Source organism: Aptenodytes forsteri, unplaced genomic scaffold (assembly GCF_000699145.1).
Source record: "Aptenodytes forsteri isolate BGI_AS27 unplaced genomic scaffold, ASM69914v1 Scaffold93, whole genome shotgun sequence".
Taxonomy (NCBI): domain Eukaryota; kingdom Metazoa; phylum Chordata; class Aves; order Sphenisciformes; family Spheniscidae; genus Aptenodytes; species Aptenodytes forsteri.
The window spans coordinates 10592034-10619089 of record NW_008794665.1 but is presented as its reverse complement, the minus strand read 5'-3'; the positions used below and the strand labels follow the sequence as shown (position 1 = coordinate 10619089).

The 27056-nt window shown below is 43.3% G+C and overlaps 1 protein-coding gene across 1 annotated transcript in view; it reads right to left on the bottom strand.

Annotated features, from left to right (window-relative positions):
- EPHA5 (EPH receptor A5) overlaps positions 1 to 27056 on the bottom strand; it is a 181091-nt gene that overhangs the window by 86763 nt on the left and 67272 nt on the right. Inside the window, exon 3 of the mRNA XM_009273607.1 lies at positions 3463 to 3618. Coding sequence (XP_009271882.1) covers positions 3463 to 3618 — 156 coding nt within the window. The remainder of the gene's footprint in view (positions 1 to 3462; positions 3619 to 27056) is intronic.

Here is a 27056-nt window from a genome sequence, read left to right as displayed (position 1 = left end):
ATACTTTATACTCTAAGCAGGTAAGATTCACCCCTTCTGCACCACAATTTACTGACCAGAGGCAAATACTTTCTGAAGACAAAAATATTGGTATTTTTCTTGATGGACAGCAAACCTGTTGTTTGCTGATGCACGTTATTTTAAAAACAAAACCTGAGAGAGAAATTGCCCTCAAGATACAAATATATATATGTACACACTCAAAGTTAACTGTAAGCTTTCTGTGAGTAGAATATTACACTAAATACTATAAAATCTTCAGTTTGTCTCATGTGTCATACTATTAAAAATATTTCCCCAACATGCTCTGAACAGCAATAGGGTTACTTGTCAGACATGAGAGGGGGGAAAAAAGGGTGTAACTTTATGTTTTCATTTTAGAGATGTTGTGCAAGGAACTGAAGCTACGATTACTTAGTTAAGAAGAAATAAAGCGCAATTACTTCCTGGAAGACACAAAATAATATTAAGAGGATTCTCAAATGCCCATCAGGACCAAACTTTTTTTTTGTCTGAGGGCAATAATTATTTCAGACTGCATTACAGCACTATTAATTTCAAAACTACCAATCATTACTTATAAAACATGCTTAAGGAACTGGAAAAAATAAATAAAAATGTATTTGCCCCCCACTGCACTTATCTGAAGAGTTGACAGTGGTGTAGCAGTTAGTTTTCTTTAGTGATGCTGGTGGTGGTGGGGAGACTCAAGCAGCTTGGGACTGAAAAGCATTCATTTTAAATTAGGAAAATGTGATTTTATAGCCGTACTGACTGGCAAGGGGACTTTGCAGGTGTAGAGCTGAAAACAGACATTGATGTATTCTCTAAAATTAACTAGATTTCAAATTGAGGGAATCCTATGAATATTAACTTCTGCGGTAATAAATAATAAAAACATACAAAAAACTTGCAATATTTTCCTACCAGTCATGACTCAAGTCTGTCTCACTTGTGTTTCAGTTCACAATGAGATGTTCCCTTCCAGATCTAATTGGACTGGTTTAAAACGTTAGTGTCGCTACCTACTCTTTACTGTCCCTGCCAAAATTTACTACCCCTGCAGCTGAGCTGGGGTAGCAGATGGGCCCTCCTCCTCATCACCTTCAGCACAAATATAGCTGGATTAGGACAAAATCCCAAGAAAGGATGTGTAGGGCAAGCGAAGGTGACTGAAGCACATGGAGAAGGCTCAGATGATCCACTTTGCTTTTGGGGTAGTAAGTGTGAATGCCAGCAGAGATGCTGCAACATCCTCAACTGCTGCACCGGGGTTTGCAGCGGGCAACAGAAGCTGAGCAGTGCCTTGGTCAGCATTAAACCTCTCATCTGCTCCAAAAGCATTCAGTACCCTGCCAAGCCATATCCTAATACAGCTTCAGGCACCATGCCTGTACTTTAAACTAGCTTATAGTAAGCTTTCAAAACAAAAAACCCCCAAAACAAAACCACCCAAACATTAAAAACCACAAACAAACTTTAAAAAACCCACAAAAACAAACAAGCATAAAAAACCCAAACAAACACAGAAAGAAAATCCCATGGTATTTGCAGAATCAGAAATTACAGCCTTTACCTACAGGATTCAAATTGCACCAGAAACCTGGGGGAGACAGGTACTCGGATTTCGTTTCTTTTTAACATGAGCTGGACACCAAGCTTGCTTGTGCCTCTCTGAAAATCCTGCCCTACGCTTAGATCACAGGAATGCATAAACCTCTTCCTCGGGGATGGCAGCTCCTTCCCTGTGCTAATTCACCAGCAGGACAGACTGGATGCATACCCCTCCATCCTGAGAAGGGACAGAGAGCAACACTACCGATGGTGGGCAGGAGGCACTGTGGACACCGGCAGTCTGGCATAACTCTGTATCGGTCCCTGGCTTTGGTTCTGCCTGCACAGAAAAGCCAATTTTATGTGCGTTTCCAGAGCTCAGAGTACTCCTCTCCCTTCCCATTTCCCAATACCATGCTGGACCTCATCTCATTTATCTATGTTTTTTTAAGTCAGGCCAAGGAGCAAAATGGATATCAAGAAGCCCTGGTATCAAAGTTTTTCATGCTGTAACCCACCCTAGCTACCGTTCCAAAAGACACTGGCGTATCTACTTAATAAACTGAGAAGTGCTTGCGTGACTCACCCCCCAGACCACTTTGATCCTACAGCACCACCTACTGCCATGCTGCCTAGGGCTGTCTTTTCCTTCCCTGCAGCACACCTTCCGACAGCCACGTGCTTCATGCTCCTTTGGCTGGTGAAAAGCAAACGCAGAGTTCAAGGGCCCCAATTCTGCTCTGAGTGCCTGCTGCGGGCAAATAGAGACCTGCCAAGGGCAATTTCCTTTGCGAGAGCGTCTCTCCAACAGAAACAGACTTTGTCTTTCTCTTTTTGAAGTGCAAACTTGGGAAGCTAGGAAGGACATCTGTATTAACTGGGATGAAGGCACAAAAAGCCTGCATGATGCAAGGAAACAGTATGGAAGTCACCTCTGCACCATTGCGCAGTGGCTCTGAGCGTGCATGGACTCATAAACTTACTTTTTCCTCCATTGCTTAAGTTTCATGGAAGCTCTACCTGCTCCTGCCCCAGTAGTTCAGCTCCTCTTCAGTCCTTTTTAACCACTTTTGCACCACAAAAATCACATTCAGAGCTTGACAGACCCAGGCTCAGCAAAAACCTGTGGTCTGTGCTACACTCGGTGGGACTAGCTGGGGGAATGCAAATTGTGGCCCTAAGTATCTGAAACATAAACCGAACAAGAAATTTCCAAGGTACAGCTGACAGGATACCTCACAGATGGCAGGAAAAGGGAAAAATTAGTGATTCTGATTCCACTGATGCCACCCTGGACTCCAAATACCCCAGTTTGCTTGTTATGCCACCCTCCCCTTACACCAAGGGGATAAACTCTACGTTTTTGCTGCAGGTTTGGAGAAGCAGTTTCCATCGCGGAGTTTTGAGGCTACCCTGAAGAACGACCATCTCCAGGCGGCTTAGAAAGGTAGGGCTCTCTCCCTGCTTGTTTACTGAAAACGAGCTAAGAGATGATACTAAGCAGGACCATGTAGACTGTATCCATGCCTACTGCTGACAAGCGCTACCCATCGTTTCCTCCGCGTGCATGCCCCACACCGGTACCCATGCACGCACCGATGCGATGTCTGAACGCCATGCTGCTGGCTGAGTCCACCCACGAGCGGACAGCAAGAGATGAAGCATTTGTTCGTTGCAAAAATGTTTCCTGGGTTTAATGCCAGCTTTTGAAGTAAAAGGCTTTGAAAAGTCTGTTCTCGTGTAACTGAGGGTATGGTGGACAAAGCCAGGGACATTACAAGTGTGTCAAGACTAGTTCAGACTCCAGCCCAGAGCCTGTAAAAGCACATTAATTAGGATCATAATGTCTAGTCACAGTACAGGAACAGCTCAAAAGGATTAAAAACAACCCTATAAGCACATGCTTACTTGTACAGGCCATTGTAGGTGGGTCTGATTCCTTCCTAAAATAGTGTTCTTCACACAGGCAAGATGTGGATGCTTCATCAAGCGTGTAGCTGTGAGGGGGACATTTGCTGCAGGATGGACTGTGGGGTGAAGCTTTGAAGAACCCAGGTCTGCATACTGTGAAAAGAAGAACCACAGGCTAAGCTCTCCCATCATAAAATTAGTCTCTTCACATTTCCTTTTAAAAAAACCCATATCTTCAGCTAGAAAACAGACAAACACTCACGAGCTATTTGGTTTGCATATTTTAAAACAGTCTATGCCACTAACAGACAGTGTATACTTAAATATCTGCATGAAAAGAGACAGAGAAGCTGTTGATTTTTTTTCCCCCCTAGCATCTGCCTTTGCTTGGTATTTATTTTCCTTGTTGAATGCGTTAGAAGTAACATCTTTTGGGCTGTGCTTTAGAAAACATTATTGTGTTTGTTTTTTTTTTTTTCATTCAGTCTTAGAAAAAACAGGTAAAATACATCTCATGGTTTTCGTTTAACATGTTCTACACCCAGAAAACAATGTCTCGGCAAACAAATAGCAACACGGTGGTGGAGGGGATCTCAAGATCGACAGCTTTAAGACATTGTGATAAGGCTACTTCCCTAGGGTCTTTTCCCCTGCAAACCTGTGATGAATTTTAAAGCGTTCCATATAAGACAGACTGCTCTGGGTATAGCCTGAATGAGGCATGCTCGCCATACAACATATTTCTTCCAGCTCCAATATATATGCATGATGAGGCTCAAAGACTTGATACAAGAACTATTTCTGTTCTCACAAATATAATATATGGCTAAGGGCAGCTTGGGATTATTTTTTTTCTTTTTGTAAAATAATTTGAAGTGAATACAGTAATATCTTGTTTCCAGCCTCCTGAAAAAGTGCTTTTTCATGTAAGCAAAGCACTCTGTAATTCACCTCCATGCGCACACTCAGCCAGGAGCAGTGACAGCCACAGGTTTGCACATATCCACCCCGGCTTTAGGAAAAAACCATCTGGCCCTGTAATCGTACCGTTATATGTAGAATTACAAACCCACTGTTAGCAAAAGGAGGAAAACTATTTTGTGTTTGTCTCAAAAAGCAGAGACACGGAGACATGTTAAAGCAGCTCCAAAGTGCTGCTACTTTTTTTCCTTCAGAGATGCTCTAAAATAATTCTGCCCAGTATGATATCAACGATGCACAGGTCTGCTATCAGACTTACAGAAGTTACCTGGAAATCCCAGAGCCTTTCCATCTGCATTCAAACTTCCCCAGTTGTAATTAGCTTGCAAAGAAAATGAGCTCACAGCAAAAGCATTAATATTGTCCCACCAGGAATGTCCCAGACAATCACAGCACGAAGGTCACGTACTAAAATTCATCCAAGCATGACAGAATTCACCTTCACAGTAGATAAAGTATAGGTTTTTACTAGTGATCCGTTTTCCTCTGATGGACCAACTAGGACAACTGCCTCTAAAGTTGGCTCTGCTTCCTGCAGTACCAGAGAAACTCTCTCGACATCTTCCCTTTTATGTCACTAGCTTCTTCACCAAAGGTAAGACACTTGCACATCAACTCCGAACTCCTAGAGCCAGCCAGTAAGTCTTTGCCAATGAAGATCACTCATGCATCAAAAGGGGTGTGATCCAAGAGCATCCAGTAGACCTCCCCCAGGCCCCACCTCCAGTCTTGCCCAGACCATGAGGCTCTCACAGCAAGCGCCATGCAACCCTGAAGCAGTTCCCAAGCCCACCGCGGGCAGCCGGGTCTCCATCATGCATCTGCAGACTCTCCATCCTACTCTAGGGGATGCTCCTCTCCAGTATCCCTGCTGACGTCCCCAAACCAGGCACCCTCCCACACCTTCCCCCAGCTCCCTTTTCTTCCCACAAGACAGGCAGAGAACAACTAGTAGGACTGGAGGGGCTTACAGGTTTTAAAAACACAATTTCCAAAATTGCTCATCATCCAACTAGTGCTCCATACCTAGGCTGTGAGCTCTGCGGGACGCAGTTCATCTGCTTTGTGTCCATACACCAGGACTGGTGAAGAGACCTAGGGCTAAATTTATTCTTGATGGCTGTTAGCGGACTTGCCAAGCTGCCCTCGTGCTTTATGGCACATTCCTCAGTTTCTAGCAGAGAGTTAAGTTCTTTTATTTACTTCACAGCCACCTTCAAATGCTGCCCTACCTACAGCAAGGACTTGTTATACAATCTCTGCAGAGTCTTCTGGGAGAGGAGACCACCAAACAGCTCCTATCTAGCCTACAATTTGTATTTCAAAGCCAAATCAAACTCACTTGCACATGCAGACAATAGATATGGGGAAATGAAAGCACAAAAACGTGCAACATATAACGAGGGCAGCCCATGTCTAGTGTGTACTCGATGTAATTAGCCTTCAAAAAAGGACTTGAATTTATCTCATTATGTCCCATCAAGACAGACAGAAAATCATTACGGCACAAGAGTTTACCATGTTTCTATTTTGTGCAAAGCAGCAAATGCAAAATAAGTTCAGTTTTCCTTGACAGATTTTCAACAAGGTACAGCTTGTTAATGACGGTATGACACGTAGCTCAGCTCAAAGGGAATGTTTGGTTTTCATGAATAAGTATGGAGCCAACAGATGTACAATGCCAATAACCCATGTTTTAATGAGGGATGTGAAATGAAACTGAACTGGACCAATTTTTGTATAATCTGCAGGCCCCCATGTGTCAGGCAAGTCCCTTCTCTATGCAAAAGGTATAAGGAGGAACATTCAAGAGCATTAAATTACACCGAAGACTTCAACATGAGTCCTCATAACAAACAGCCAGCAGAGTAGTGTGCTGTCGTATCTAAGTGAAATACTCTTGTGTTGGTTAGAAAGGAAGAATTCAGGGACAGGAGACGGGATATGCAAAAAAGGAGGACAGAAAATAAAAATAAATGCAAGAATTACAACAGTCAGTGGTGGTGTGCCAAGCCCACACCCCTGTAGCAGATGCTCTGGGGAGGACAGAGGGAAATTTGCAGGGTTGCCCCAGCACAGCCTTCCAGCCTCTCGTGACCAGTGGCTTGAGGACCACTCCTGATGGAAACCACGCTTGCACTACCATGCTTGGGAGCAGAAGCAGCCATAGCTGCATGGGTGTTTCAGGCATAACTAGTATCTATTATAACGCTTTTGTCTGTATCCTTTCCTATGTTTGCTTTGTACACAACACAAAGAGGAGGACAGCTAGTGAGGTGGTTCAAGCAGCAATCCTCTAATAAACAGAGATGCTGTGATGAAACGGATGCTGTTAGGTGAAAGCTGACCCAGGAACATCTTATGCCTCTACACTGCAGAGCAGGTATCACGGTAGCCAGATGGGCACAGTGTTGGCTGAGCTCAACAGCCAAAAGCAGAGGCTGGTACCATGTCATTTTTCTGCCACTGGTGGCAACGTCTCAGATATTTCGGAAATTGGATTCAGGGCAGAATACCACAAACAGCCTACATCCTACCTTGCACGTACCTTGGGTTTTGGTCTTTATCTTACCATTTCTCTTCTGACAGTCAACCTTACAATCTCCTCATGAAGTATACATTACTTTATTTAAAATTACATGGGTGTCTGCGGTTTAATTTCTAATTAAATCTTATTTTAGACATCTTATATTTTTATCTCAGTATTTCTAACTCAACAGCTCTTGAAAGGATATGTAGAACTAGCACAGTACAGTCATGCACGTAATGGTACTATCTCTCTTTTCAAGCGGGTGGGAAAAGGAGGAGAAATAAGATGAGCCTAAGACTCCCCACAATCTGCTGCAAGCCAGCTGAAAAGAAATGAAATAAAGTTTTAAGATGTTGATGGGATCTGCTTCTTTCTTCCTAACATTAAAACTGATAACTCCTTAACTGATTAACAGCCACTGATGTGTGAAAATAGTCTTTAAATGAAATTGGTTGCTAGGAAAAAGAAAAAGAGAGTATTTTTAGACACAGCAAATATGCCATAAACAACCTGCTGGTGTTAGGTACAAGTGGGATGTGTTTCTGTTAGTAGCATATCCATTATTAGGAAATTAATTTCACTCTTTCTATTTTTAGTAGCAACCACAAAATGTTGCAGGCACAGAGCATTAACATCTGTGCAGCCTTTTGCTTGAGCCCTTCAGGATGGGCCAGAAAGAGATGGCTGCAATAAAGGACGGCAGCAAGAGCCTCTTGGGACAGCAATGGTGTGAGCTGATCCCTTAAATCGGCAGCAATCAGATTAGAAACCGGCTTCGTACCTTGCAGACGGGAGCCCACAAAAGCCATGCTGACAGAAACTGGCTCTTCGAACGTGGGTGGATGGAGGAGGAATCACTGGTCCTCTTACAACAGAAAACTGGCCTCTTCAAACAACGTGCTGAACTTTATGTGCTGTATCAGTACTAGAAACAGTGAGTACCAAGGGGGCGGGGAGGCAGGCAGAACAAACCAGTAACATCAAACAGCTGGGACTACTTGACAGATTATTATCTGCAAGCTTTAACATCAAACGATTTGCAGCTGCATCCCTGTAACCATCCCTGAGCTTCAGCTGAAGGCTGCATCCAACAGGTAGGGCTCCTCTCTCCAGCCACCCCATGCCTTCAATGCACACTGGCCCCAGGCAACAAGTGCTGGAAGCAATGACCACCTCCAAGGTTCTCCATATCCACAGGCACATACATGGCCATGTTGGTAAAACCACCCAATTAATATTAGTGGGAATTTCAGTTTTGTCCCTGGAGAGAGAAAAGCTAGGAAACATGACCCTATAAGCCCTGAAACCCCGGGAGATATGAAAAAGGTCCAATCTATTACTCCCTTCGCACTCTCGTGATGCTGGGAGGATAAGCTCACAGTACTTAAGTGCTTAGGATCAGCAAAGCGACCTTTCATATATCCCAGAAAATAAAGCTCAAACAGGAATTACAGTGTCTCCCTTGCAGAGCACCAAATTAGTCTCCACAGTAATCAGAAACCGCAAGTATAACTCATAAGGCAGTGCAGCTAATCCATAAATAAAGCTAACGGACAAAATCTAACAAAAATTAATGAGGATAAGGATGCCTAGTCTAGAGAGAGGACAGGTTTTCCGGCTGAAACTGAGGTTTCCTCCCCAAACTGCAAACCCACTTTGCTTCTCCTTCCTATCCTTTAGTCCCATTTGCCTTTTCAGACTGCAAACTTCTTCAGGCAGGGACACACAGCTCAAATTACCATGGCTTTTAGAAGCAACCGCAGCATAAAACTCTCTGCCCCATGGACAGACTCATAATCCACACCGAGCCGGCTCTCAGCTGAAACACAAGCAGGACATGTTGCATGTGTGTATGTTCAGCAGAAAGGAGAGCAGCTCTGTAGCTCATCAACTCTGCCTTCACTAGCACATCGCTCCGGTGCAGGGAATATGCCTCAAGAGTTGAAGGATTTGAGCAAAAACAGGCTACAAACAAACCAACCCCTGTTCTAGTCTCCAGAGCTGCCATGCCTTGAAGCATTTGCACCAAGAAGAGGGGGCTGTTGCCTCTTAGATGCATCCAAAACCTAAAGAAGGATTTAGTGAGGTATGGTCTTCACAATGTGGAATCAATTAAACTGCTGAGTGACTCCAAGCCTCAGCTTGTACTCTGACATGCACTTTTACTTACAAGAAAAAACAAAACAAAAAACACAGCCAACTTCATGTCTCCCAACCAATATAAACAGATGATCTCCATGCTCTTCTAAAAAGTATTTCAAGAACTACAGCAACCCACCATCGAGCATCATCCTGCAGAATTTACAAGCAGGCTCCCAAGAGCTAATCCTGCCCTCCCTAACAGCTCTCCTTGAACTGCAGGCTGACACTGAAATTGCTGCCAAAACTATAAAGCTATAGAAAAATGTGTAAAATGGCCTGATTATATCTCCTTTAGGGTTGGTCTCTCTATCTGCAATAGTGCTATGTTGCTTCCTGCAGCACGCCTTGGGGATTTGAAGGGAATTAAATACCTACCTACTAATAAAACACTGTAATTCGAAGCTGCCAGTTTGCCTGAATCCAGTGGACTTGCCAGCGTCCTTCGGCAACTCCAGCACACAATGGTGCAGCCCAAGACCTGCTAAAGGTCCTTTTAAATGGGTTCCTGGAGCTTGCTGGGTAGTGGGGCATCTGAGGGCTTTCCACCTTGAAAAAAGAGACCGGTCCCTTACCTTGGATGTAAGCCGATTCATGCATCTCAAGTGGGATATACTCTTTTAAGCTTTTTTTTGGTCTAAGAAAACATCGTGTCTTTTGATGCTGTTCTGTCCAACCCCACACTAACTCAGGCTGAATTACCTCCACTCCACATTGAAATCAGCTCTAGCTCTGAATACCAAAACAACCTTGAAAACTAGAATATAAATAAATTAGTACTTTCAGTTCCTCCCTTTGAAATACCACTTTTTCTACCACGTGACTCACTAAATTGTCACACAGCAATTTATGACATGACCGTAGTTGCTGGAAAACTAAGAATTAACTGCTACTAATGACATTAATGTGTTTCTTCTAAACGGTATAAAACTTCATCACATGGCATCGCTCTGAAAAATTCATCAAATTCCCAAGTCAGCTACGTTTGCAAGCCATAAAAATACCTAGAACACAATGCGTTTGAAAATGCTCATGATTACATTAAGATCTTAATGGGCTATATTTCTGCACATCCTGACTTTGCTCTAAAGAAGATTTTGAAGCAATCAATGAGGCAAAACCTGAGTCAAGCCTAAACTCCCAGCAGTGTGATGGAGGAGCGGGGAAGGAAATTTATCCTGGCATATATGCAAACCCACGCTATCATTTGGGTTTGATTTTGCAGAAGGAAAGCAAGCTACAGAAAATAAATGCTCTTAGGGGAAACAGAAGATTTTTCAGAAGCACTCAGCACTGCATGAGCATGCTCCCACTGGCTGTATTGACAGCAGGGCTAGCTGGGCATGCTTTGGTTTTGTGGGTGGGGGTTTTTATTCCCCCTCCAAACTTTCCTGTCCAAAAGTCCCTGGGAGAAACTAGTACATTTCTAGAGAAAGCACTGCTTGGGATGAAGTGTAATTTCCTAGCAAACCCAAAATTTCTGAGACCAGCAGCTGCATGCTCTTGCAAGTGTGTACAAGGGCTCCTTCAGCTCTCAGGCAAGTGGCAACTGCGGTCCTCCTCACTCTCTTGTTACAAGGGACAGATCCAGGTTGGTCTTGCTGAGCCCCAACTATCTGGCTTACAATAAAAAAAGGCAGTCCACATCCTGTTGCCACAGCCTCTCTCCCTATTACAGCTATAAAATATCTATCTCCGTAAATCTCTATGTCTATCAAAATCTATCTGTGTATCTTCTCTTTGTTCTCCAAGGTGTGGGATGAAGATGAGCTTAAATTATGCTTAAATTACTGTCATCTTTTTTTTTTTTTCTTTTAATGAAGACAAACTGAAATCATTTTACTCCCTTAAACAGAGGAAGTGATGATTTACAACACTGCACCTAAGGTAAAAAATACGATTTAAGATACAGAAGGCAGCAGAGACACATTTGTTTCTGCATGCTCGTAAACATAACTTGAGATGCCTGGCTCTGCATGTAATCCAAGAGGCACAAGAGTCTGTTTTGGGGGTTTCTGCACACAAAGACATGCACCCTGGGTTATCCTTTGTTACGTGAATGGTAACTTAAACATTCAAGCTGCATTGCATGCTAAGCGAGGGGAGAATTGATGGACAAGCCACAGAACTCCCTCAAGTTCGATAGTGGCGTTGACTGAATAGCAATAACAAGCATCATCTCTAATGGCAACAGGGGGACAACAGGATCAAACTTGAAAATGATGCCGCCAAAACCCCGCTATGTCCGTCTGTGTACGCGTACTGCAGACAGTAATGCAAAGACCAGTTGGTAAAATCTCCTGGAAAACAGGGTTCTTCAAAGCTGCATGTTTGCTGGCACAATACTACAATAAAAGAGTTTTAGTCTTCTGGTTCAGTCTGCCATAGGGATCTGGAGCCCAGCCAGCAAAAAAAGAAAGATTCTCTAATTATGCTGTGGTTTGGACAATTGCAACCCATTGTGGTTAAGAAATATGACGTTTGGGAGGATTTATTTTGATGATTTATGTCATGTGTGTTTACTCTACCAACATTTCAAGGTTTTAGCCTGAACTAATAGACTGTACATACGCAAGAAGTAAAGAGAAGTAAAAATGCTTAAAATATTTCCTTCTGGTTGGCTCTACCTTGCGCAACTTCATTTGTGTGGACAAGATTTCTAGGTGGTATAAAATCAGCCTTTCCTCCACTGACTATTTTGGTCCAAAATAGGCAGCATCCCACAAACCTACAGTGATGCTAACACCTACACAAAAGGATCCTTTCAAACCCTGCCTCAAATGTTTAAGGGCTTGTTTGCTTCCAGCTTTATGATCATCTGTCTCAGGAGGTAAATTTGGTAGGACTGGCTACAAACAATTTATTTTGAAGTTATTCCTCTGTAATTTATGGCTAAACATATGTCGCTCCAGACACATCTATACAAATTCCATCAGAGGGCAATGGAGATGGATCTTTTACAGTCCTTCTGACCAAAAAAAGATAGGAAGGGTTTATCCAGAGTTGCCTGGACTAAGTGTGCTAAATGGGTTTACATACACAAAAGTGACTCTGGGGAAGTGGGGGTTTTTTTGCAAATTTAAGATACAGACGATGCTAGCCAATTCTGCAGTGGGCAGGCAGTTTAGAGGCACACAGAAGGAAACGTCGATGTGTCTCTTGGGGAACATCTCCCTTCAGTCACGCCTCCTTCCACAGAAGCTTGTGGGTTTTTGCATTGGAGCACACTGGTTGGAGTTACAGATGCAGGTCTCGCCGAGCCAAATTCTGCCCTGATATGCATACCATGAGATGCTTTGGCTTTGGTTAGGAGGCAACAAATCAAAGGGTATGTGCAAGAAGGATGTGGCAAGTATTAATATCCTGAGAAATTTAGTGAGGAAAGCTGAGCAAGCTACACACACACAAAGTGCAGAAACATCAAGCAGTTATCCCATCACATGCAGATACAGCGCTTCATGATTTCAGTTTAATTAACCAGACATCAAAATACGAACATTATTTGTTAAGTTGACTAAACTACTCCTTTGGGTCAGATGAACACTGCAACACTTCACAGTTCATCTGCCTTGCCAAGTAACTCCATTGAACAGCTCCTCTTTAGGAACGAGTTCAAAGGGCAACCTGAGGCATTGCCGACTCTTCCCACGTTGGCCTGACAATATTGGGAGCTTTTCTTTGAGCTCCAATCCTGCAGCCCTGCAACAACAAGAGAATTTATTTCAGTACAATCTCTCCCATTTCTGGAGGAAAACTTGCTGCGTGTGAACAAACATGCTCAAACCCAATGAAAATCAATACAACTCGACACTTTAAACCTCCTGATTTTGGAGCCAATCTCAATACTATTTGGGTGGGTGGCCTCATGGCTTTTGGATGCTGGAGTTGGACCGTCCTTGCCATGAACTAGCTAGAACTGCTGTGACTCCAGACCAGACAGAAAAACACCAAAACCCCAGTGAAAAAAAAATATGCAGTTATATCCCAAGAAGATATTTTCTTTGTCAGACTATAAACAGTACTTTTCTGAGACAAAAGCATCCTGCTCTTGGGAGGGAGATGTCCTGCTAGTGTCCCTGTCCACTGCCTCTTCTCATGGGCTTTGTTCTTGCCCCCAAAATGGCTGTTCAGCCTATGCAACTGCTCCAGAAATTCAGATGTGAAGCAAAAAGTAAAGCAAAGTAAACATTGCCTTCCCTCTTGCTACGCGAAGCCTCACCACAACCTCCTTCCCGCCAAATCCATTTCCCCATACCATAAAGCGCTAGCCTGAAGCACGCTTTGCAGCAGCGATGCTGGCCATTCTCACAAGCTTTTTATTTAACGTTTTGAGCTGCCAAAGCTTGATTTATGGAGATTTAATTCTCAGACTATTATAAGGGGATACTGTTGCTCACGTGTTAGCTGGCTCTCCAGCTACACCAAAAGAAATAAGCATTGCCTACATGAGCCTGTTTGCCCGGGAAACCCAGCACTATCTTTATTTGCAATTTCTGCTGCATCTCCGCACCCTTGCATCGCATCAACTTGAACAGTCTCCTAAGGCAGTTTGGGAAAAAAAAACCCAACGCTTCTGCTTTACAGAAACCATTCACATTTGACTTGTTCAAGGGAAGACTGGAAGACAACAAGAGGGGAGAAAGGGGAGCAGCTGGTGTGGGCACAGAGCATTGCACCCTGGGTTTGCAATACCTACGCCTTGCAAGAAAAGACCACAACCTACTCATTTTATGTCTCATACACAACTGCCCCCAACAGTTTGCCATCCCACAGCTCCTCTTCCACACCTTGTTTTCAAAGCCTTGTCAAGTATTGTGGCATCTATCCTGTGATACCTAGCGGGCGAGGGTGGCACGGGAGGATGCTGCTTGTTTCTCAGCAGCCCTGAAATGTAGAGACTGCAGGAGAATCTGAAGAATCAGTCTTGTCATGAAAAGAAAAAAAAAAAATAGAGAGAGAAAAGAGGTTTCTAGCCTTTTTGAGAAGAAAGCCTGAAAATGCAAACACCAACAGCTCAACCAGAAGAAGGCAAATGTAAAAAGCCCAGTATTTATTCTTTTATTTGAAGTGGTACACTTTGCACTGAAAGACCAAATGGGAGTTTCCTGACTCAAGTAGGGACTGGTAATATTTTCCTCCCTGTCATCTCTTGGCCTCCCAAATATGCAGCATCCATTCCATACAGATGCACTTCTGGATGCTGGTTTCTTTTCAGATCCATTAGAAGGCAGCTAGGAACTTCTGAGGCTCTGACACTTAGCCCAAATACCATTCACAATTTATTTTTTTAAAAAGTTGTACAAGTGGCAAAAACACAAGGTTCATTATTCTGCACAGAAATTCTCTCATCATCCAGCCAAATTTAAAAATAAATAGTTGCAATTAAATGTGTCGCTAGATTATTTATGTAGATGCATTCAATTTGCAGAAAGCTGCTATAAAATATTCCCCTTCAATACAAGGGAAATTTATTACACTTTCACTGTATACTTTCTTCTCCCTGCTCAAATCTATGTTCCTCCCTGCCTATTTTATTTCCCGCGTCTTACTTAACACATCAACTTCCAGCCACTGTTTCTGCTACCTTTGTCTTGAAGGAATGACAGATGTAATCCAAATCCAAATGTTTCTTGATTATTTGTGAATGAGGCTGCTGAATGATTACTAGACAGATAATTCCAGTATTTCCCTTGCAATCGAGGACCCCTCCTCGTCTCTGCATTTTGCTCTTACAGCTTCTAGGTAAGTGATACACACTGAAGCTGCCCAAGGCTTCAGAGTGCATATTAATTCTGCCAGGAACTCCAGACACTCTGAAGAATTGCTAATTTAACAACAGACTGAAATTATTTTTTCTTTCTTTATTAATTGCTGTGCTACTTGAAAGCGACCACTGCCCCAACTGTCTTTCAGCGTGAAGAACAGGGGGCATTTCATCCTGCCAGGAAATAATTGAAAGCTTTCTCCCCAGCAGTCCCTATATTCATAACCAAATATAAATGTGTGAAACAAGTGCTAATAAAAATAGGTTAACTTGCTGCAGGTGTTCCTCTGTCAATTTATCCAGGTGATATTAGCAAAATCTGACAGGGAAGCACAGTGATATATTTCACTTGTGCCTTGACATTTTGATTCTGTTTGTTAGGGTGTATGTGCAGGGATCTGGCTTTTTCTCCAAGACCTCTATAGCTGTCAGTCTGTGCAAACAAGATTTGACAAGATGTCCATTTAGCAGGACAGGAGGGCAAGAAAAAAAAAAAGGAGAGAGCTGGAAAGACCAGGTATCTGTGTAAAGCTGCATTGCAGTGCAAAAATGGATGCTCTTCACATACCGAGCAACTTGAAAACAAGATCAGCTTGATATGCAGGATCTGAGGCAGTTCGCATCCTTTAATCAATAGTTCCTTCAAGAAAGGTGGCCAAGAATAATATAAATAGAAGGCAGAGGAGAAAGAGGACAAAAGGCCGGCGTTGGAGAAGGCATCAGGATCACTGTACACTCGTCCACAGGAAGATTTTTGGCTGGTCTTATTTCTTTTTTAAAAGGAGAGAGGAAAAAAAAGAAAGCTCTCCTTTGCTCCTGAGAAATTAGATTTAAGAAGAAATCTAGATAGGAAGTTTTGCTTTCCAAGGCTGCCCTTTTTCAGCCTGAGGAAAGAAGCAGAAGGTGATGAAGCTGTCTCTTCCAGGAATAATGTAAGAACATGCTCTGCTTATGGAGTCCCAAATTTAGAAGCCTTCATCTTGTCTCTCCCTGCAAAGAACTTTGGAGCAGAAGCATGCAGATAGGTTAAAATGAAATACAGTAAGAATTAGCTACAAAGATGAAACAACATAAAATAAAGATAGCATTTAAAAAAGACAGTAATCAGAGTTTAGAGATTTATGGTAACTGGCTGGTAAATGAAGGTAACGAATGGATTCTGATCATCTGGGCTATTCCTGCATCTCTGCAAGACTGTCTTCAAGAGGGGGTTAAAAGCAAAAGTGAATGTATAACTCAAGTTAAAATCCAGAACAAAGGTGTTAAGTAGTGGGGTTTTAACCAGACCTTACCTTTCAGCACATGCCAAAGTCACTACAGGGCCTCCACACAGCATCAGCCACACCAGTGCTGCCTACAGGCAGCACAACCAGGCAAGGGCTTGCCTTCACCTCCTCCGGGATGCATGACACCTGCTCACACCACATGCTACACCAGGCTGCAGAGAGGCATCTTCTTCCCGCCCTCTCCTTTCAAAGGCCATGCAGCCCAACACACAGTTTTCATGGTCCAAAACACATGAGAGACCACAACCCTCATCCTGCACCCAGCCACCCCCCAGCTCACATAGAACCACCCAGGTCCTGTTCAAATGCATCGATGGACAAGAGAGCAGGCCATCCCACGGCTATGGGAGGGTACGTACCACCATCACGCACGCAGATCAAGCGACCTACAGCTCAGTCTGGGAGCGCTACCAAACTGCAAGCCTGAGAGCCGGACCAGACAGCACCAAAGCCACCAAACCTGGTCCCAGCCACCAGGCAGGTCTGTGAATGACCTGCCATCCCAAAAACCAGAAGGCTGGAAAAAAGTTTGTGTCAAAAAACATCCAAGACAGACATCCCCGATCAGTTGTGCACTTTCACAGCATTCCTGGACATCACCTCTGGCATAAAGTGATGAAAGGAGACCTCAGCCAAGCAGAGCCAGTCATGCCCTCCTTCCTTTGCTGCTCCACTGAAGCAGAAAATATGTATTACTGAAGCCATAAAGTGCTTACAATTATGGCCCCAAACCCAGTAATCTCCACTGACGTAGGTAAATTGCTGACCCCTCTATCACTGTTATTCATGATGCAAAAAAACCTTGGGTTTTCTCTGCAGCTTAATAAAACCTGTGGGGAATTGGCGCAAGGCTTTCATTCCTTATAGCTAGCCTTTAATGTTGAAGTCTGGATTTCCTGGAGGGGAACTGAATAGCTTAGAATAATTAGTGATTTACATATAGAGTTGTCAACAAAGATACATGGTATTAAGTTACCAAGATGAAGGACTCCACCTTCTCGGTTGCTACTTTTGATTTTATTTTATTTAAAAATTCTGTATTTTAATTCCGTTCACATTCTGCTATCACTAGTAAAGTGGCCTGAAGCGGACAGCAAGAAGAAAGCACTAAATCGAAGGCTTAAATCACTTCTTCCTCAGTTCCCTGGCAGATTTAAAGAGCAACCTGGCACTAACGCTTTCAAATAATATACTGTTGGACCTGACACAGCAGAGACTCTGCTTCAAATCACACAATAGTCCAGGTGACCGTGCAATTACAATTAACCTCCTGCCCACTGTGCCTAATGACAAATGATCACATGAATGATAGGATCAGGAAAGGACCCAGGTATCAAAAAAAAAAAATTGTTTCTCATTCTTACATATTTAAAAAGCCATTTTCAGTTAGGAAAAATCCAAGGGACACTGATTTTAGTTTTGCATCCAAAAGAAATTAATAACCCTTGCTAAGACACATGCAAGCATAAGCACACGATGTCAGCCTTCTAGCAGCAAGAGGGATGCATGGAAGTCTCCTACCACCACAGCACTGTAATCGGAAAAGTACTAATATCCTGTACTGCTATAAATCTCAGCCCAGACCACAGAACATGAATTTTGTCCATGCTGGATAAAAAAAAAAAGGTAATATAACCTCCAAATAGCATGCAATATTTTTTTGGCACACTTATTTGGCCCATGGGGTTCCCATTACAAGGTCGCTAACTGGGGAGGTATCCTATGTTGTCCCATCAGGTTTTGTGCTTTTTCTGCTTTATGTCCCTCATCTCCTACTTACCTCGTGAGCAACCTTTACCAAGGAGCATCCTACTCTCTCTGCTCACACAGCATCTTCAGGAGTAAGCAGAGCTATTTTCCAGCCTGCTCCCTTTGCAGAACATGGAAGCACAAAGATCGTGCCAGAAAGAGCTGATGGCACCCGTTTCCTTTCCTGTACCCGGCTCTAAGGGGGGAAGAGTTTATTTGCCCCAAACGCTCTCCTAGTCAGAAGTTACTGCCCCTCCAGATCTGCCGGCAGAGCAGTTGGAGTGACCTCTTCTTCACTTGCTTCAGTGAAGCAAGCTCATTAGTTTAAATAATTTGTTATGGTTTTTGCTAATTCACTCATTCTAATCAGCGTCCAGACCCGAAGGGGCAGAAACCTCCAGCTGAGGAGCAGCAGGGCACATGTGTGTGTATATATAATTTTATATTTATATGTATAGGACATGCTCATGCAAATTCTATCCGCCACTCTTCCTAAATCTGGTATTTTCTAGCATAGATATGTCTCCCAAGAACAACAGAAGCAATATGGACATGTCCACCCAGATGTCACCACTTGCACCTCGAAGCAGCAAATTACTTGCAGGCACTGCTAAGACCTCTTTCCAAGCAAAGCAAACCTTTACCTCCTACTTGCTCCAGAGTAAAAGGACGCAGCACCACCAGACATACATGGGCCATACCCCCAGCCAAGGTTAACGGGCAGCGAGCAGCACTGCGTTTTGGCAGGCCCCTCCTGCAGAGCATGTTATGGCAAGTATTTACCAAGTTGTATGCTGAGCTATTTTATCATAGGCAATCACAGACATAACACAATTGGGAGATAAGCCCGATAACGCAGAACATTATGTATAAGGGTTTCTCCATATATTTATAACACCTATTTCAGCATGAGTTTAGACATAGAGTCTTTTCATATAAAAGAAATAAATACAAATATACTGTATTCTGGCAATTTAGTCTGATGGCTGATTAGGGAAACATTGCTTCATGAATTCTAAGCCATGACATTTCCACTAATCTTCCCATTTCAACAGCAGGAAAAGGAATGGCTTTCATATCTCCATGCTTATCATTTTCAAGCTGAGTATATTATCTGCTAGTCTCTGGATTTACCCGATAGCTCTTAAAAAACCAAAATATACCGCCACGGTCTATGAAACTTATGTGTGGCTTACTCAGAGAGCTGTATGTCATTCTGAAGATGAACAAATGTAGAAACTAGCTCTCATCTTTTTTTGAAGTATGTCAAATAAATAAATAACCAGATCGTTATCTGTTCTTCCCCTTCAATGAGATTGCTGCTTAAAAGGTTATAAACAATGACGTTTTTGCTTTTGCAGAAGGCTATGCATTAAACTTCTCATATTGCCTTGCAGGGATCAAATACAGTCTGTTTGTTGTCAGCTTTAAGCCTGCTCTTCTGCAAAGCCCCTCAATGTAATAGCTACCACCTCCCTACACACCAGTTTGCCCCCGAGACCCTACCTTGCAACCCTTGCAGCATCTTCCCATCCCCACAGATGTTTTAACACCCAGAATGAATAGTCTTGAGTTCCTCAGCTGCAGTTTCCAAGTTACAGATTTATTTTTTTTATTACCTTTGGGTTTCTCATGGGTCAGCTCCCCAACTGGTGCGAGCTGTTACCTACAGCCTTACCTGGGGCTGCTCTCCAACCACTGAGCATCAATTGTGATTGCTTGCACACCCCTAGGACACAACCCCTTGAGGTCTTACAGTGCGGTGGGAAGCAGTCTGCTAGAGTGCTGGTTACAAACTGAAATCCTGGTTATTATCACAAAAATACATGTCAGTCCACACACCTTCCCTCACATAATAAATTTATATAAGTCATAAAATAATTTATCTTCTCCATATTGATTGACTAGGATACCTCCATACCAACATCAGGACGGTGCAGAAGGGACAACAGCGGTCTCCTCAACCCTCTTTAGATGAGAGAAACAGATTTTGGTCTGCTTTCACTGCCTCTCTTTGTAGCACCCATGTTTTTGTTTGCTAAAGGTCTCGCATTTGGACAGACCTGTTGGCTAGCTGAACCGTACACTCACAACAGGATCTCCAAAACACAGTTCTGTAACAGTGCTGTATATTTCGTAAGAGCACAGTGAAAAGTCATGGTTTGATGGAGGAAAGACAGGCTTGTTTACAGATACAGGGTTAGCAAAGCTACTGACCATACCATGTTTTGGTGCCGAAATGGACAGTTGATTAACTAAGGCAAGTGTGAACAAAGTAAATGCTGTAAAATACAATGTAAATGTACTTACATTGAACATTCCATTCAGGATTGTATTTTTGAAGCGAACCTCTCAATTATCCTAACTTACCATCCCTCACTACACAATACCAACTGTGCAAAATGGATTTGTGGGGGGATGAAACTTAACCCGAAGACGTGCCCTGGGAGTGCACCTACCACGCTCAAGGGTTTTCCAAGGGGCCAAGCCACAGCCACTGCAAAGCAGGGGCCTTGCAAGATGCACAACATGCTGCTTCACCCTATGGATCCATCCCTAATGTGTCATCCCACCTGCTAACGAAGACAGAGTCTCTACTAACATTAACTAAAACAATCCTGCTTTTTGTTCTGCCATAATACACACCTATAGCAGCCTTTACACTATAATATATTCAGATTCAACCTGTCTTTGGAATTTACTTTCTCAGTAGCTATCATGCTCCAACACTTGTCAGTTGTCTCAGACAACCAAATATTACTCTGATGTTCACAGCATAACCTAGAAATTCCCTACACAAATGCAGGGAATTCTGCCAATTCTGAGCTAAATTAACTGCTTATCAAAGGCAAAACTGACAAGAGTTGTTGGGTTTTTTTGCATGAATCCATGGCTTATTGCTTCCCAGCCCTGTAACGCTATTTAGCTTTTTCATGATCCATGCACGAAGACCTTTAGATGTATCATTTCAGCTTAATAACAACACAATTACAACCACTTAATGCGTTTAAAGGAACAGTCCCAGCTTAATTTCCGGTAGGAGCACAGAGAAGTTGCACACTCTGCTAGCAAGGCATCAGTCTGTGCTCAAACGCTCCTTTATTTGCTTAGCCAGAAACTTCCTTGCCCACCAGCACAAGGAGGAGAGCTTAGCCCCTGATCCCAGCTTCTCAGGGCAAGGGCTACACGGCTCCTTTCTGAGTTTGACTGAGGCTCTTCCCTTTCCTGCACCCAGATCAATACCACTGCAGCTCCTTTGCCTGAGGTTACACTAAGCTCTGGCAGTACATCCTTTTTTTTCCTTATGAAATCAGCCCTCTGGGTCACATTTTGGAGGTTATCTTCTAAAAACCTCAAAATCAAGCCTGGCAGCAATCTGAAGAGTCCCAAGCCATAGAGTTTTCTCATTACTTAAATGCCAAAGCACTTTGGCTTCCCATGCCCCTGGAAGAGCAACTCACCCCACAGACCTCACGGGCACAAGGCTGCTGAGTCCTCTTGGCCTGGAGGACATGAAAAGGCTACCAGAGGGCCACCAAGATCAGCCCTACACATGCAGCAGCCCAGGCTTGTGCTCAGCAGCCTGCCTACAGCAGATTTGGCACCCCACCACTAAATAAGCCATCCCACTCAGCCACACATGATCCATTATCCTTCCAACCAATTTCCTAACCCCTCTTGGCGGGGGGGGGGTGGCAAGAAGAGTATAATGCTTTCCAACATGGAATAAAAGGGTGGGCACATTTCGGTGCCACAGCAGAGCAGAATTGATGCTGCCCATACAACCTGGGATTTGGAAATAATGTATTTATAGAAGTACATTAAGACCAATTTAGAAAAGGCTGATTAGATAAAGTAATGCTCATTCAGGGAAGCCTAAACAATTTTCTTATTTCATTGAATCAGCAATAATGTACTCCTACAAATGCAATAAATATATATCCAATCACCTCCTCCTTCAGTGACTTCTCCCCTTATTCCTTTCAGTTGGCAGCATTTGGTTTGGGTTGTTTTCAGAAAGGAAAAAAAACACACAGTAACTCGTTTATAAAACATTTTCTTCCTGGTAATTTTATTTTATCTCTGTAGCATAAGGCAATCTAGCAGAAGCAAACATTGTTTACTTGTTAATACCAAGCCAGAACTCTTAGAGAGAGTCGATGAGACCACAGAGGAAAACTATTGTTTTCCTTGTTATTCTGCTGGAAGACCTGTGGTAATATGTCAGACATCAGTAGAGCCTATTGGGGAAAATACAAATAGTTCCTCTCTTTTCATCCATATGCATGGGAAATTGTGCTGGTCTACATGCACTTGAAGATTTCATGCTGTCGCTCCAGCCAGCTCTTCTCACATCATAACACCACCTGCTCTAAAAAAATTCACTGCAATTTGTAATTCAGAAACCAAAGTATTTTTAAAATATGTTTGATTGTGTTACTGTATCAACTGATTACCCACAAGAGTACTATCAAGAGACATCTATCACTAACTGCAGAACAGGCTTCTGTGCCCACGGTCCCCAGCAATGCCGGAGTCCCTGCACCTCACAGCCCCTGGGTGAGCCCCAAAAGCAGGATCCGACCCCTCCAGAACTCAGATTAACTGAGAAAATGAGGGGCTGCAGGCAAGTGAGGGTCCTAGCAAGGCATACGCATACAAAATCCTTTTGTTCTTGTTGTGAGGTGACAACATTTGTTATCAGGACACCGGGTGTTTACCTACGGGTTTCATGGCAGTGTGATTACTTTTGATCCGAGAGTGCCTTCAGCTCAATCCCCCTCCATGCAGGTATTTGGATCACAGACTCCCTCCTGGCCTCCCTCTTCTGTTTTCACCCTCTCCATTATTTACCTCTAGCTTTACAAGCAATTAATATTTCTTAAGAGTAACCGGAGGACAGCGGGGGAGAGAATTCTATTAGTCATCTCCTTTCTATGCAAACATTTGCTGCTGAGGCACCAAGGCAGGTAGATGTTGCTGCAATGATTTCATGAAAGATAGAAATGGAGGAAATTTCTGCTGCTGGCCAGAAATTTCGCAGCTGCGTCTGTGCCCAAGCTAAATTCCCAAGCATACACTCTGTATAAAGCCCCCATCAACCACCATCGCAGAGAATTGATTCATAAAGTATACCCTTTATGAAGGGAGACATTTTTCATCCCATGCTACAAATTCAAAGTTAATAAAGGATACTGCTTAAGCAGGCATTTATTTTTTTTCCATGATCAAGTCCAGCTTCACTGGATCACTTTGGATTCAGCAAGGGGATGTTTCTGAGCTGCTACCAGAGCTCGCTCCCTTGCAGAGGGAAAATGGCAACATTTGGCCTCTAAAAACAAAAAGGCACCAAATTAACAAATACTTAGCACCCTTTGCAGACATTCATTTACTCTAACAGCAAGATGTTGGGTGAAAGCTTTCTAAGCCACAATTGGGTTTTCAGAAGTCCTGCATGTCCAGTCATGAAACACTTAAATGCATTGAAAAGCCCAATCTTCAATGATTTGGCAACCCAAGTCCAAATCACTCCCAGTACCACTGACTGCTTTGAAAAGTCCTAGACTTAGCAAGAAATGAGGGTGGGATTTTTGTTTTGTGCTATGTCAGTGCCCAGCCGCTCCTAGGGACTTAATAAGCCCTCCCAGAAAATCAGGAGTGACGGAAGGGTCACCATTAGATTCAATAGGATAGAGGTTTTACTCCACACCTTTCACTTACATACCTGCATACAGGTTTAGAAACCTAACTTTAGTTTGCTTCTCTTGGAAATCTCACTCTAAAAATTCAAAACAACCAACAAGGATTTAGTTAGGAAACCAAAATTAGCTGGACTTGTGTAGCTACACAGCAATGCACACAGCTGAGTGGTTATTTCTAAGGAGTCAGCATGAGAGCCTGGAAGAAGATTTGCTGGTTTAGGATTTGCACTGTAATTTTGTTTGACCCAGGATTAACTCTGCTCAAAACTGAATCGAAAACAAATGAATGTTTACATTCTTTGCATTACAGACACCACCCAAAGCAAGAAGAGTGTTTGCCAAATGCATCTCGAGTGTGGTACGGATGTAGCTCAAAGACCCCACCTGCCACATCTCAGCAACTGGGGACCTGGGGAAGCATCTGCTCTTGGCCTTGTCCAGCAACGAAAGCAGGGAAGCAAACAAAATCCTACTGATAAGAAAGATTTGGTCAGGAAAAGCTTAGCTGATCCTCCAACTCCAGTCCCAAGAATAGTTCCCTTTGGAAAGGTCCGGATGTATTTCCTTTACACAGTTGCACCATTTTTCTGGACCATCCCTGGTGAGCTTTGCTCCACTACGTACACTTTACATCCCTAGAGGTATACCCTTTACTAGATGTTTTCCCCTGCAGCATCAATCACCCCATCCTGAGCAACACTGCCCAGCATCCCCTCCCTTGATGTGACCAGGGCAAAAGTCAGCCTTGGTACTGTCTCACAGGCAAGGAGCAACTCCAGAAAGCAAGAAATCCACAGTGAGAGAGAATGAAAGTCATGATGGAAAGGTGTGGGGCATTTGCTGCGGGGGGGCAAAAAGAAGTTTGCATAGAGAAAACGGGGGGGGGAAAGAAACGTAGGGCCAGGAACTTGCTCGTGCCAATAAGCTGCTCTCTGGAGCTGTACTGACCTTGCCAGAGAAATTAACATATTTCTGCCTACTACCTGTTTTTTTTTTTCCTGCTTTTTAAAGATTTTATGACAATAATAACCCCACAATACCTTGCAGCACTCGCTCTCACATGCATGCACAGATTAAGTCTAATATAATGCACCTCCCATTACTGAGCGAAGGTGCGGGTGCACCTGCTCCGCATCGCTTCAGGCAGACAATTGCCCTGTCCTAACCCCTTCTGCAGCCAACATGGCAAGCAATTTATCACCATCACCTAACTTCATTCACTTTCCTTGCCGAGTGACAGCCATCAAAAGTCTCGTTATTGGCCTGTTACTAGGTGGCAAGGCAATCACATCACCTAACAAGGTCTTAAAGAGAAGAGAAACTTCCTAAATCCCATTACCTGAAGGTCCTCCCTCCCCCAAGATGAAGATTTGCGTGTTTGTGCCACAGATGTCAAATGCATTTCTGACCCTTTTTAATAACTTTCAACCTTGCTTCTAGGTGAATGAAGCAGGAGAGTCCTCCTGCAGATGCACAGATTTGCTTCACGGAGTTTAAAACCATCAACAGTTGAATTTGCTCCATGTTTTCAAGGCAAATCCACTTACCTGACTAATAAGTAAGCCTTCTAGGCAGGGGCAAGTCGTGCAGTGATATATCCCTGGCAACTCCGGCATGGTGCTAGGAGTTTATTTTTCTACAACGCAGGAAGGCTACTTTCACATTGTACCATATCCAAGCCTATCACCAGAAGCAAAGCCAAAACCCTTCCAAAACTTCCCACTCTATTCAGTTCTGGGGAGTGAAATGGAAAGGGACATTCATGGGAATGGAAATCACAAAATCTGAAAGAAGATTAATAACGACAACTGTGGCAATCAACACTGACATGGCAGTCAGCAGTCTAACTCGGTGGCTCACAACGTCTGGAGATGCTACCAAGTCTGGCAAGTCAGTGGCTGCTGCTGACAACAGCCAAGCAGAAGCCATTTTGGGTTCATTGTATGGTTTTGCTGCAAACAATAACGCCAGGTCCAAAACATCACCTGCAGATCCCTTCTGACTTCTCCATTATTAGATCTGGAAGGTCTGCGCTTATGAACAGCTACACATCAGGGAGAGATGAAAGCAGAGACAACAAAACCAAACCAACAACTCCTCAAGACCTCCGTTTTTGGCTAGCCCTCATGAAAGAAATACAACGAGAAGGGCTGGATAACCCTTGAGCCTGCGTAGCTCAGCTCCCAGTCTCAAAGCCAATATACAGACCATCTCTACACCACACATGCACTGAATGGGGACCTACCGATTGGTACCGATGTCTGACCTACCCAGGTCAGACCTCCTGGCCATTAGCGTACGCTGCTCTACTAGACAACTCTACCTTTGAGATAAACACATTTACCTTTCAAGAGCAAGCAAACATGCCTGCGTCTCAAGGCAAGCTGGAGCTCGCATGCATCCTGCATGTCTCCAAGCCTCAGGACTCAAGATATTCCACTTACTGTCATAACCCAGAGGCTCTTTCAATACTGTTCATATCTGAGAATATGCTAGCTACTGTCCCCAAGAACATGAATAGGGAATGAAAGCAGCAACCGCTCTCTGCTGTGGGCTGGGAAAACGGCTTCCTTTGTAACACCAGAAATGTACACCCTGTATCTTTGGGATCTAAAGGAGAGCTGCTGAAGCATTTCCACACAGAGACTATTAAAAAAATATTTTTATTTTCTCTCTGCTTTTTTTCCCCCTTTGAGTTTTGGAGTATAAGGAGTCAGGTGTTAGTTGAGGTTTCTATTACTACTGTATGCACTACACCGACTCCACAAAGCAAAAGTATCCCTTTCAGAATTGTGGCCTCATAACACGGGTCTATATTAAGGTTTCTATTACTACTGTATGCACTACACCGACTCCACAAAGCAAAAGTATCCCTTTCAGAATTGTGGCCTCATAACACGGGTCTATATTAACTAAGACAGACACAGTTAATCCCATGGAAGAGAAAAAAATCAGTTCTATTTATCTCCAGTGTTCATTTCACCTTCAGGATTCCTCCCTTTAAAAATCAGAATGCCTACACAAATGCCCAAGTGTACATACAGGTATATATGCACATGTTAAAATATATGTAACAGTTACCATTCCTTTCCCATCAAGATGTTAGTTACAGCTTTCTGTATCTGGTTGTGCTGGAAGAGAAGGTTTTACCTTCTGCTTTTTGTCCATGGCTTTGGTATGACAAGAAACTCAGACTGGCAACTTTTCGTGAAGAAACACATGGAAAAAAGGACCTGCTTAACAGAAGGGCTCTCTACCTGGTGAAAAGGCAGGTATAAATGGTCTCCAACACATCTGTAAAATTGCTAGACTTTTACTAAACAGTTACTAGAAGCCGAGTTTATTTTGCCAAGAGGAGCAATGGGCACTGGGGGAACTGGGACACACTCCAGTTACTCATCATCTAGATTCCTTTATAGCAAAGTACTGAGATGCACCTA